Here is a 12,500-nt window from a genome sequence, read left to right as displayed (position 1 = left end):
GGCGTCAGGTTGGGTAAGGGGGTGGTGCAACGAGACCTGGGTGTCCGTGTACACCAGTCACTGAACGTTGGCGTGCAGGTACAGCAGGCAGTGAAGAAAGCCAACGGGCCTTCACAACGAGAGGAGTTGAGTATAGGAGCAAGGAGGTCCTTCTGCAGTTGTACAGGGCCCTGGTGAGACCGCACCTGGAGTACTGTGTGCAGTTTTGGTCTCCTAGTTTGAGGAAGAACGTCCTTGCTATTGAGTAGAGGAGCAAAGAGGTCCTCCTGCAGTTGTACAGGGCCCTGGTGAGACCACACCTGGAGTACTGTGTGCAGTTTTGGTCTCCTAGTTTGAGGAAGAACGTCCTTGCTATTGAGTAGAGGAGCAAAGAGGTCCTTCTGCAGTTGTACAGGGCCCTGGTGAGACCGCACCTGGAGTATTGTGTGCAGAGTTGTGGTCTCATAGTTTGTGTCTAGGAGCAAGGAGGTCCTTCTACAGTTGTACAGGGCCCTGGTGAGACCGCACCTGGAGTACTGTGTGCAGAGTTGTGGTCTCATAGTTTGAGGAAGGACGTCCTTGCTATTGAGTACAACAGACAATAGACAATAGGTGCAGGAGGAGGCCATTCGGCCCTTCGAGCCTGTACGCACCGCCATTCAATGTGATCACGGCTGATCATTCTCAATCAGTACCCCGTTCCTGCCTTCTCCCCATACCCCCTGACTCCGCTATCCTTAAGAGCTCTATCTAGCTCTCTCTTGACGATCTAGTTCTCTCTTGAGTGCTCTATCTCGAGCTCTATCCTTAAGAGCTCTATCTAGCTCTCTCTTGAATGCATTCAGGGAATTGGCCTCCACTGCCCTCTGAGGCAGAGAATTAATCCCACAGATTCACAACTCTCTGACTGAAAAAGTTTTTCCTCATCTCCGTTCTAAATGGCCGACCCCTTCTCAAACTGTGGCCCCTTGTTCTGGACCCCCCCAACATTGGGAACATGTTTCCTGCCTCTAACGTGTCCAACCCCTTAATAATCTTATACGTTTCGATAAGATCCCCTCTCATCCTTCTAAATTCCAGTGTATACAAGCCCAGTCGCTCCAGTCTTTCAACATACGACAGTCCCGCCATTCCGGGAATTAACCTGGTGAACCTAATAACGAGAGGATTGAGTATAGGAGTAAAGAGGTCCTTCTGCAGTTGTACAGGGCCCTGGTGAGACCGCACCTGGAGCACTGTGTGCAGTTTTGGTCTCCTAGTTTGAGGAAGGACGTCCTTGCTATTGAGGCAGTGCAGCGTAGGTTCACCAGGTTAATCCCCGGGATGGCGGGACTGTCGTACGAGGAAAGATTGGAAAGACTGGGCTTGTATTCGCTTTTGAGTCTAGGAGCAAGGAGGTCCTTCTGCAGTTGTACAGGGCCCTGGTGAGACCACAACTCTAGTTTTGGTCTCCTAATTTGAGGAAGGACGTCCTTGCTATCGAGTACAGGAGCAAGGAGGTCCTTCTGCAGTTGTACTCAAACTAGGAGACCAAAACTGCACACAGTACTCCAGGTGCGGTCTCACCCGGGCCCTGTACAACTGCAGAAGGACCTCTTTGCTCCTGTACTCAATAGCAAGGATGGCCTTCCTAAAACGAGTCTCGGAGCAAGGAGGTCCTTCTGCAGTTGTACAGGGCCCTGGTGAGACCGCACCTGGAGTACTGTGTGCAGTTTTGGTCTCCTAGTTTGAGGAAGGACGTCCTTGCTATTGAGGCAGTGCAGCGTAGGTTCACCAGGTTAATCCCCGGGATGGCGGGACTGTCGTACGAGGAAAGATTGGAAAGACTGGGGCTTGTGTTCGCTGGAGTTTAGAAGGACGAGAGGGGGATCTTATAGAGACGTGTAAAATTATAAAAGGACCGGACAAGCTAGATGCAGGAAACATGTTCCCAATGTTGGGCGAGTCCAGAACCAGGGGCCACACAGTCTAAGAATAAAGGGGAGGCCGTTTAAAACTGAGGTGAGGAGGAGCGTTTGCAGTTGTGAATGTGTGGGATTCTCTGCCACAGAGGGCAGTGGAGGCCGATTCACTGGATGGGTTTAAGAGAGAGTTAGATAGAGCTCTAGGGGCTAGTGGGATCAAGGGGTATGGGGAGAAGGCAGGCACGGGTTACTGATTGTGGACGGTCGGCCGTGATCACAATGAATGGCGGTGCGTACAGGCTCGAAGGGCCGAATGGCCTCCTCCTGCATCTATTTTCTATGTTTCTATGTTTCGCACGCACGCACAAACACACACACACTCTCTCAATCTCATGCTATCTCATTTTCGGAGAGTTGGGTTGAGTTGGGTTAGGTTAGGTTGGGTTGGGTTGAGTTCAGTTGGGTTGAGTTGAGTTGGGTTGGGTTGGATTGAGTTGGGTTGAGTTGCGTTGAGTTGAGTTGGGTTGGGTTAAGTTGGGTTGGGTTGAGTTGGGTTAGGTTGGGTTGGGTTGAGTTCAGTTGGGTTGGGTTGAGTTGGGTTGAGTTGGGTTGAGTGTGGGTTGAGTTGAGTTGGGTTAGGTTGACTTGGGTTGGGTTGAGTTGGGTTGGGTTGGATTGAGTTGGATTGGGTTGGGTTGAGTTGGGTTGAGTTTTGTTGAATTTTGGAGAGTTGGGTTGGGTTGGGTTGAGTTGGGTTGGGTTGAGTTTGGTTGGGTAGAGTTGGGTTGGGTTGAGTTGGGTTGAGTTTTGTTGATTTTTGGAGAGTTGGGTTGGGTTGGGTTGAGTTGGGTTGCGATGGGTCGATTTTTGGTGAGTTGGGTTGGGTTGGGTTGAGTTGACTTGGGTTGACTTGGGCTGGGTTGAGTTGGGTTGAGTTGAGTTGGGTTGAGTTGGGTTGGGTTGAGTTGAATTGGGTTGGGTTGAGTTGGGTTGAGTTGGATTGGGTTGAGTTAGGTTGGGTTGGGTTGAGTTGGGTTGGGTTGAGTTGAATTGGGTTGGGTTGAGTTGGGTTGAGTTGGATTGGGTTGAGTTAGGTTGGGTTGGGTTGAGTTAGATTGGGTTGAGTTGAATTGGGTTGGTTTGGGTGCAGCAGTGGTTTGGTTGATTTTTGGAGAGTTGGGTTGGATGGGTTGGGTTGAGTTTGGTTGGGTTGGGTTGAGTTGGGTTGGGTTGGGTTGAGTTGGGTTGGGTTGAGTTGGGTTGAGTTGAGTTGAGTTGAGTTGGGTTGAGTTGACTTGGGCTGGGTTGAGTTGAATTGGGTTGGGGTGGGTTGGGTTGAGTTGAGTTAGGTTGAGTTGGGTTGGGTTGAGTTGAGTTGGGTTGAGTTGGGTTGGGTTGGGTTGAGTTGGGTTGGGTTGGGTTGATTTTTGGTGAGTTGGGTTGTGTTGGGTTGGGTTGAGTTGAGTTGGGTTGAGTTGGGTTGAGTTGGGTTGGGTTGAGTTGGGTTGAGTTGGGTTGAATTGAGTTGGGTTGGGTTGATTTTTGGTGAGTTGGGTTGGGTTGGGTTGACTCAACCCAACCCAACTCAACCCAAGCCAATAATTCAACTCAACCCAGCCCAAGTCAACCCAACCCAACCCAACTCACCAAAAATCGACCCAACGCAACCCAACTCAAGGGGTTGGGTTGGGTTGAGTTGGGTTGGGTTGAGTTGAGTTGGGTTGGGTTGAGTTGAGTTGGGTTGAGTTGGGTTGGGTTGGGTTGGGTTGAGTTGGGTTGGGTTGGGTTGGGTTGAGTTGAATTGGGTTGGGTTGGGTTGGGTTGGGTTGAGTTGGGTTGGATTGGGTTGAGTTGGGTTGAGTTGAATTGGGTTGGGTTGGGTTGGGTTGAGTTGAATTGGGTTGGGTTGACTTGGGCTTGGTTGAGTTGAATTGAGTTGGGTTCAGTTGGGTTGAGTTCGGTTGAGTTGGGTTGGGTTGGGTTGGGTTGAGTTGAATTGGGTTGGGTTAGGTTGAGTTGAGTTGGGTTGAGTTGGATTGGGTTGAGTTGGGTTGGGTTGAGTTGGGTTGGATTGGGTTGAATTGGGTTGGATTGAGTTGGGTTGAGTTGGGTTGAGTTGGGTTGAGTTGGGTTGAGTTGGGTTGATTTTTGGTGAGTTGGGTTGGGTTGGGTTGAGTTGAGTTGGGTTGAGTTGGGTTGGGTTGAGTTGAGTTGGGTTGGGTTGAGTTGGGTTGGGTTGAGTTGGGTTGGGTTGAGTTGGGTTGGGTTGAGTTGGGTTGCGTTAAATTGGATTGGGTTGAATTGGGTTGGGTTGGGTTGGGTTGGGTTGGGTTGGTTGATTTTTGGTGAGTTGGGTTGAGTTGAGTTGAGTTGAATTGGGTTGAGTTGGGTTGACTTGGGCTGGGTTGAGTTGAATTGGGTTGGGTTGAGTTGGGTTGAATTGGATTGGGTTGGGTTGAGTTGGGTTGGGTTGAGTTGGATTGGGTTGGGAGAGAGAGATTGGGGAGCGATGGGGAGATGGCGGGTGACACTCACGGTGCAGCAGTGGTTTGGTTGAATTTTGGAGAGTTGGGTTGGATGGGTTGGGTTGAGTTGGGTTGGATGGGTTGGGTTGAGTTGGGTTGGGTTGGGTTGGGTTGAGTTGGGTTGGGTTGAGTTGGGTTGGGTTGACTTGGGCTGGGTTGAGTTGGGTTGATTTTTGGTGAGTTGTGTTGGGTTGAGTTGGGTTGAGTTGAATTGGGTTGGGTTGAGTTGGGTTGGGTTGAGTTGAATTGGGTTGAGTTGAGTTGAATTCGGTTGGGTTGACTTGAGTTGGGTTGGGTTGAGTTGGGTTGGGTTGAGTTTGGTTGGGTTGGGTCGATTTTTGGTGAGTTGGGTTGGGTTGGGTTGAGTTGGGTTGGGTTGAGTTGGGTTGGGCTGGGTTGAGTTGGGTTGAGTTGGGTTGAGTTGGGTTGGGATGATTTTTGGAGTGTTGGGTTGGGTTGCGTTGGGTTGAGTTTGGTGGTGTTGGGTTGGGCTAGGTTGAGTTGGTTTGATTTTTGGAGAGTTGGGTTGGGTTGAATTGGGTTGAGTTCAGTTGTGTTGAGTTTGGTTGGGTTGGGTTGAGTTGGGTTGGGTTGAGTTGGATTGAGTTGGGTTGATTTTTGGTGAGTTGGGTTGGGTTGAGTTGGGTTGAGTTGGGTTGAGTTGGGTTGAGTTGGGATGGGTTGGGTTGGGTTGAGTTGGGTTGAGTTGGGTTGATTTTTGGTGAGTTGGGTTGGGTTGGGTTGAGTTGAGTTGGCTTGGGTTGGGTTGAGTTGGGTTGGGTTGAGTTGGGTTGAGTTGGATTGGGTTGGGTTGACTTGAGTTGGGTTGAGTTGGGTTGGGTTGAGTTGGGTTGGGTTGAGTTGCGTTGATTTTTGGTGAGTTGGGTTGGGTTGGGTTGAGTTGGGTTGGGTTGAGTTGAATTGGGTTGGGTTGGGTTGAGTTGGGTTGGGATGGGTTGAGTTGGGTTGAGTTAGGTTGAGTTGGGTTGGGTTGGGTTGAGTTGAGTTGGGTTGGGTTGAGTTGGGTTGATTTTTGGTGAGTTGGGTTGGGTTGAGTTGGGTTGGGTTGATTTTTGGTGAGTTGGGTTGGGTTGGGTTGAATTGGGTTGGGTTGAGTTGGATTGGGTTGAATTGGGTTGGGTTGAGTTGGGTTGAGCTGAGTTGGGTTGGGTTGGATTGGGTTGAGTTGGGTTGGGTTGAGTTGGATTGGGTTGAGATGAGTTGGGTTGCGTTGGGTTGGGTTGATTTTTGGTGAGTTGGGTTGGGTTGGGTTGGGTTGACTCAACCCAACCCAACTCAACCCAACCCAACCCAATTCAACTCAACTCAACCCAATTCAACTCAACCCAGCCCAAGTCAACGCAACCCAACCCAACTCACCAAAAATCGACCCAACGCAACCCAACTCAAGGGTTGGTTTGGGTTGAGTTGGGTTGGGTTGGGTTGAGTTCGGTTGAGTTGGGTTGGGTTGGGTTGAATTGGGTTGGATTGAGTTGGGTTGGGTTGAGTTGGGTTGAGTTGAATTGGGTTGGATTGAGTTGGGTTGGGTTGAGTTGGGTTGGGTTGGGTTGGGTTGGGTTGAGTTGGGTTGGGTTGGGTTGGGTTGGGTTGGGTTGGGTGAGGGAGACTGGGGAGCGATGGGGAGATGGCAGTAGACACTCACGGTGCAGCAGTGGTTAATGAACCGCGCTAGATTCCCCGATTTCGTCGCGTCGATGATCGTGTCGTGGTCGACGCGGAAGAGGTAACTGCTCCCGATGCCGGCGTCCTCGTATCTCCGCTCTCGCATGTCAGCAACCACCTGGAGCACAGAGGAAGAGAGAGAGAGAGAGAGAGAGAGAGAGAGAGAGAGAGTTGGGTTGGGTTAGGTTAGGGGGAGGTGCAGCGAGACCTGGGTGTCCTTGTACACCAGTCACCGAATATTGGCGTGCAGGTACAGCAGGCAGTGAAGGAAGCCAATGGCACGTTGGCCTTCATAACGAGAACAGTTGAGTTTAGGAGTAAAGAGGTCCTTCTGCAGTTGTCCAGGGCCCTGGTGAGACCGCACCTGGAGTACTGTGTACAGTTTTGGTCTCCTAGTTTGAGTCTAGGAGCAAGGGGGTCCTTCTGCAGTTGTACAGGGCCCTGGTGAGACCACACCTGGAGTACTGTGTACAGTTTTGGTCTCCTAGTTTGAGGAAGGACGTCCTTGCTATTGAGGCAGTGCAGCGTAGGTTCACCAGGTTAATCCCCGGGATGGCGGGACTGTCGTACGAGGAAAGATTGGAAAGACTGGGCTTGTATTCGCTGGAGTTTAGAAGGACGAGAGGGGGATCTTATAGAGAGACGTGTAAAATTATAAAAGGACCGGACAAGCTAGATGCAGGAAACATGTTCCCAATGTTGGGCGAGTCCAGAACCAGGGGCCACACAGTCTAAGAATAAAGGGTTTAAAACTGAGGTGAGGAGGGAACGTTTGCAGTTGTGAATGTGTGGGATTCTCTGCCACAGAGGGCAGTGGAGGCCGATTCACTGGATGGGTTTAAGAGAGAGTTAGATAGAGCTCTAGGGGCTAGTGGGATCAAGGGGTATGGGGAGAAGGCAGGCACGGGTTACTGATTGTGGACGGTCGGCCGCGATGGCGGTGAATGGCGGTGCGTACAGGCTCGAAGGGCCGAGTGGCCTCCTCCTGCACCCGTTGTCTGTGTTTCTATGGGTTGTCGCCTAGTCGTGGTGGAGAAGCTCGTGTGGTCCAGAGATCCTGAGAGCGATGCCATCTGGAGCTACCCTCCTGGTAGGATCACCACTGGATCACCACTGGATCACCACTGGATCACCACTGGATCACCACTGGATCCTGACCCAGATCTGACAAGGACCGTGCGCTGGGATGTCTGTGCTCCAGTCTCCCCACGTTAAAGAAAGTCACGCACGGGCGTCCAACGTAAAAGTGGGGTCGGTCACACTTGCTTCCACTGACCGCCGATGGGGTGGGTTGAGTTCTGGAGAGTTGCGTTGGATTGAGTTGGGTTGGGTTGAGTTGGGTTGGGTTGAGTTGGGTTGAGTTGGGTTAAGTTGGGTTGAGTTGGGCTGGGTTGGGTTGCGTTGAGTTGGGTTGGGTTGGATTGAGTTGGGTTGGGTTGAGTTGGGTTGGGTTGGGTTAAGTTCGGTTGAGTTGGGCTGGGTTGGGTTGCGTTGAGTTGGGTTGGGTTGGGCTGGGTTGGGTTGCGTTGAGTTGGGTTGGGTTGGGTTGGGTTGATATTTGGAGTGTTGGGTTGGGTTGAGTTGAGTTGAGTTGGGTTGGGTTGATATTTGGAGTGTTGGGTTGGGTTGAGTTGAGTTGAGATGTGTTGGGTTGAGTTGGGTTGGGTTGATTTTTGGAGTGTTGGGTTGGGTTGAGTTGGGTTGGGTTGATTTTTGGAGTGTTGGGTTGGCTTGAGTTTGGTTGGGTTGAGTTAGGTTGAATTGGGTTGGGTTGAGTTTTGGAGTGTTGGGTTTGTTTGAGTTAAGTTGAGTTGGGTTAAGTTGGGTTGAGTTGGATTGAGTTGGGTTGGGTTGAGTTGGATTGAGTTTGTTTGTGTTGGTTGGGTTGGGCTGGGTTGGGTTTGGTTGAGTTTGGTTGTGTTGGGTTGGGCTGGGTTGAGTTGGTTTGATCTTTGGAGAGTTGGGTTGGATTGAGTTGAGTTGTGTTGGGTTGAGTTGGGTAGGGTTGATTTTTGGTGTGTTGGGTAGGGTTGAGATGGGCTGAGTTGAGTTGTGTTGGGTTGAGTTGGGTTGGATAGATATTTGGAGTGTTGGGTTGGGTTGAGTTGGGTTGGATTGGGTTGATTTTTGGAGTGTTGGGTTGGGTTGAGTTGGGCTGAGTTGTGTTGGGTTGAGTTGGTTGGGTTGATTTTTGGAGTGTTGGGTTGAGTTGATTATTGGAGAGTTGGGTTGGGTTGAGTTGGGATGAGATGAGTTGGGTTGAGTTGGGTTGGGTTGGGTTGAGTTGGTTGAGTTGATTTTTGGAGTGTTGGGTTGGGTTGGGGTGGGTTGAGTTTGGTTGTGTTGGGTTGGACTGGGTTGAGTTGGTTTGATTTTTGGAGTTGGGTTCGGTTGAGTTGAGTTGCGTTGAGTTGTGCTGAGTTGGGTTGAGTTGGGTTGAGTTGGATTGAGTTGGGTTGGGTTGTTGTGTTGGGTTGGGATGATTTTTGGAGTGTTGGGTTGGGTTGCGTTGGGTTGAGTTTGGTGGTGTTGGGTTGGGCTAGGTTGAGTTGGTTTGATTTTTGGAGAGTTGGGTTGGGTTGAATTGGGTTGAGTTCAGTTGGGTTGAGTTTGGTTGGGTTGGGTTGAGTTGGGTTGGGTTGAGTTGGATTGAGTTGAGTTGGGCAGACGGGTTGAGTTGAGTTGATTTTTGGAGGGTTGAGTTGGATTGAGTTGGGTTGGGTCGTTGTGTTGGGTTGAGATGGGTTGGGATGATTTTTGGAGTGTTGGGTTGGGTTGAGTTGCATTGAGTTGGGTTGGGTTGAGTTGGGTTGGGTTGAGTTGGGTTGGGTTGGGTTGGGTTGTTTGGAGTGTTGGTTGGGTTGAGTTGGTTGAGTTGGTTGGGTTGAGTTGGTGGGTTGAGTGTTGGGTTGGGTTGGGTTGGGTTGAGTTGGGTTGAGTTGGGTTGGGTTGAGTTGGGTGGGTTGAGTTGGGTGAGTTGGGTTGTGTTGGGTTGAGTTGGGTTGGGTTGAGTGAGTTGGGTTGGGTTGGATTGGGTTTGTGTTGTGTTGGGTTGAGTTGGGTTGATTTTAGAGTGTTGGGTGGGTTGAGTTGGGATGAGTTTGGTTGAGTTGGGTTGGGTTGAGTTGGGTTGGCTTAGGTTGTGTTGGGTTGGGCTGGGTTGAGTTGGTTTGATTATGGAGAGTTGGGTTGGTTGGGTTGGGTTGAGTTGGGTTGGGTGATTTTGGAGTTGGGTGGGTTGGGTTGGGTTGAGTTGGGTTGGGTTGTAGTTGAATTGCGTTGAGTTGGGCTGAGTTGAGTTGTGTTGGGTTGAGTTGGGTTGGGTTGAATTGGAGTGTTGGGTTGGGTTGGGTTGATTTTGGAGTGCTGGGTGGGTGGGTTGGGTGGTTGGGCTGAGTTGAGTTGGGTTGGTTGGAGTTGGTGGGTTGGGTGGGTTGAGTTGGTGTTGGGGGGGGGGGGGGGTGGGGTGGGGGGTTGGGGTTTGGGTTGGGTGGGTTGGAGTTGGGTTGGGTTGGGTTGGGGTTGAGTTGGGTTGGAGTTGGGTTGGGTTGAGTTGGGTGGGTGGGTTGTGTTGGGTGGGTTGGAGTGGGTTGGGGTTGGTTGGGTGGTTGGTTGGGTTGGGTGGTTGGGTTGAGTTGGTTGGGGTGGGTGGGTTGGGTAGGTTGAGTTGGGTTGGATTGAGTTGGTATGGGTTGGGTTGGGTTGAAATGAGAGGGTGAGGGAGGGAGGGAACATGGCTGGAGGGGTGAGGATCAGATACATACCTGCCTTATACTCTGGCCAACGTATTCTATGACCATCTCGTCTGCCGCGATGGGCTCCATTGCGAACAAACCCCACTCGTGTATACGACTGCGGCCAAATCGTAACTTCTTCTTACGAAACTGGGGGAGAGAGAGACGGGGAGGGAGTGAGGGGGGTCATGTCAGGGGGATGTTGTAACTCTACCTCATCTCTACACCCTATCTTCCCCCAAAGCTTTCGCCGAGGATTTCAGTACAGGAGCAAAGAGGTCCTTCTGCAGTTGTACAGGGCCCTGGTGAGACCGCACCTGGAGTACTGTGTGCAGTTTTGGTCTCCTAGTTTGAGTTCAGGAGCAAGGAGGTCTTCTGCAGTTGTACAGGGCCCTGGTGAGACCGCACCTGGAGTACTGTGTGCAGATTTGGTCTCCTAGTTTGAGGAAGGACGTCCTTGCTATTGAGGCAGTGCAGCGTAGGTTCACCAGGTTAATCCCCGGGATGGCGGGACTGTCGTACGAGGAAAGATTGGAAAGACTGGGGTTTGTGTTCGCTGGAGTTTAGAAGGACGAGAGGGGGATCTTATAGAGAGACGTGTAAAATTATAAAAGGACCGGACAAGCTAGATGCAGGAAACATGTTCCCAATGTTGGGCGAGTCCAGAACCAGGGGCCACACAGTCTAAGAATAAAGGGGAGGCCGTTTAAAACTGAGGTGAGGAGGAACGTTTGCAGTTGTGAATGTGTGGGATTCTCTGCCACAGAGGGCAGTGGAGGCCGATTCACTGGATGGGTTTAAGAGAGAGTTAGGGTTGGGTTGGGTTGGGTTGGGTTGAGTTGGATTGAGTTGGGTTGGGTTGAGTTGTGTTGGGTTGAGGTGGGTTGTGTTGAGTTGGGTTGGGTTGAGTTGGGTTAGGTTGGGTTGAGTTGTGTTGGGTTGGGTTGTGTTGAGTTGGGTTGGGTTGAGCTGGATTAAGTTGGGTTGGGTTGAGTTGTTTTAGGTTGGGTTGGGTTGTGTTGAGTTGGGTTGGGTTGAGTTGGGTTAAGTTGGGAGGAACGTTTGCAGTTGTGAATGTGTGGGATTCTCTGCCACAGAGGGCAGTGGAGGCCGATTCACTGGATGGGTTTAAGAGAGAGTTAGATAGAGCTCTAGGAGCTAGTGGGATCAAGGGGTATGGGGAGAAGGCAGGCACGGGTTACCCTCTCTGCCGCCTCTCTCCCCTCTTTCCCTCCCTCCTTCCCTCCCTCCCTCCCTCCCACAGTGGCTACCTTGAGCTGATTAAACTTCAGAAGGTCGCTGTCTACCAGGGCCGAGGTCCCGATGGCACTCAGCAAACGCCTTTGTTCCGATCTTCTCTCTGACAGCAACCGGTTGCTCCCCTGGCCCATCGCTGACGCGGACCGCTAAAGAGAGAGAGAGAGAGAGAGAGAGAGAGAGAGAGAGAGAGAGAGTCACAATGTCACAGAGCGATACAGTGCGGAAACAGGCCCTACCTTAGGCCCAACTCGCCCACACCGGCCAACATGCCCCATCTACACTAGTCCCACCTCCCCACACCGGCCAACATGCCCCATCTACACTAGTCCCACCTTTGCCCACACCGACCAACATGCCCCATCTACACTAGTCCCACACCGACCAACATGCCCCATCTACACTAGTCCCACACCGACCAACATGCCCCATCTACACTAGTCCCACCTGCCCACACCGGCTAACATGCCCCATCTACACTAGTCCCACCTGCCCACATCTACCAACATGCCCCATCTACACTAGTCCCACACCGACCAACATGCCCCATCTACACTAGTCCACACCGACCAACATGCCCCATCTACGCTAGTCCCACCTGCCCACACCGGCCAACATGCCCCATCTACACTAATCCCACCCGCCCACACCGACCAACATGCCCCATCTACACTAGTCCCACCTGCCCACACCGACCAACATGCCCCATCTACACTAGTCCCACACCGACCAACATGCCCCATCTACACTAGTCCCACCTGCCCACACCGACCAACATGCCCCATCTACACTAGTCCCACCTGCCCGCGTTTGGCCCACATCCCTCCAAACCCGCCCTATCCATGTACCCGTCCAAGTGTCTCTTAAACGTTGCGATAGTCCCAGCCTCAACTACCTCCTCCGGCAGCTCGTTCCATTCACCCACCACCCTCTGTGTGGAAACGTTGCCCCTCAGGTTCCTATTAAATCTTCCCCCCCTCCCCTCTCTCACCTCAAACCCGTGTCCTCTGGTCCTCGATTCCCCTACTCTGGGCAAGAGACTCTGTGCGTCTACCCGATCTATTCCCCTGGTGATCTTGTCCACCTCTATAAGATCGCCCCTCATCCTCCTGCGCTCCAAGGAGTAGAGAGTCCCAGCCTGCCCCCAACCTCTCCCTGCAGCTCAGGCCCCTCGAGTCCTGGCTACATCCTCGTCAATCTTCTCCGCGCCCTTTCCAGCTTGAGAGAGAGAGGAGGGAAAGAGAGAGGAGAGAGAGAGGAGGGAGAGAAGAGGGAGGGGGAGAGAGAGGAGGGGGAGAGGAGAGGGGGGAAAGAGAGGAGGGAGAGAGGAGAGGAGAGAGGGGGGAAAGAGAGGGGGGAGAGAGAGGAGGGGGAGAGAGAGGAGGAGAGAGGGGGGGAGAGGGGAAGGAGAGGAGAGA

The 12,500-nt window shown here is 52.1% G+C and overlaps 1 protein-coding gene across 1 annotated transcript in view; it reads right to left on the bottom strand.

Annotated features, from left to right (window-relative positions):
* The window catches only part of LOC144611266 (histone-lysine N-methyltransferase SETD1A-like), a 13,469-nt gene extending 2,244 nt beyond the window's left edge, over positions 1-11,225 (bottom strand). Inside the window, exons 1-3 of the mRNA XM_078430313.1 lie at positions 11,097-11,225; positions 9,856-9,975; positions 6,072-6,209 (exon numbers count right to left, since the gene is read on the bottom strand). Coding sequence (XP_078286439.1) covers positions 6,072-6,209; positions 9,856-9,975; positions 11,097-11,216 — 378 coding nt within the window. The 5' untranslated portion in view covers positions 11,217-11,225. The remainder of the gene's footprint in view (positions 1-6,071; positions 6,210-9,855; positions 9,976-11,096) is intronic.
* Positions 11,226-12,500: the final 1,275 nt, after the last annotated feature.

Source organism: Rhinoraja longicauda, chromosome 39, assembly GCF_053455715.1.
Source record: "Rhinoraja longicauda isolate Sanriku21f chromosome 39, sRhiLon1.1, whole genome shotgun sequence".
Lineage (NCBI taxonomy): Eukaryota > Metazoa > Chordata > Chondrichthyes > Rajiformes > Arhynchobatidae > Rhinoraja > Rhinoraja longicauda.
The sequence above is the reverse complement of the archived record's forward strand: the minus strand, read 5'-3'. Positions and strand labels throughout refer to the sequence as shown.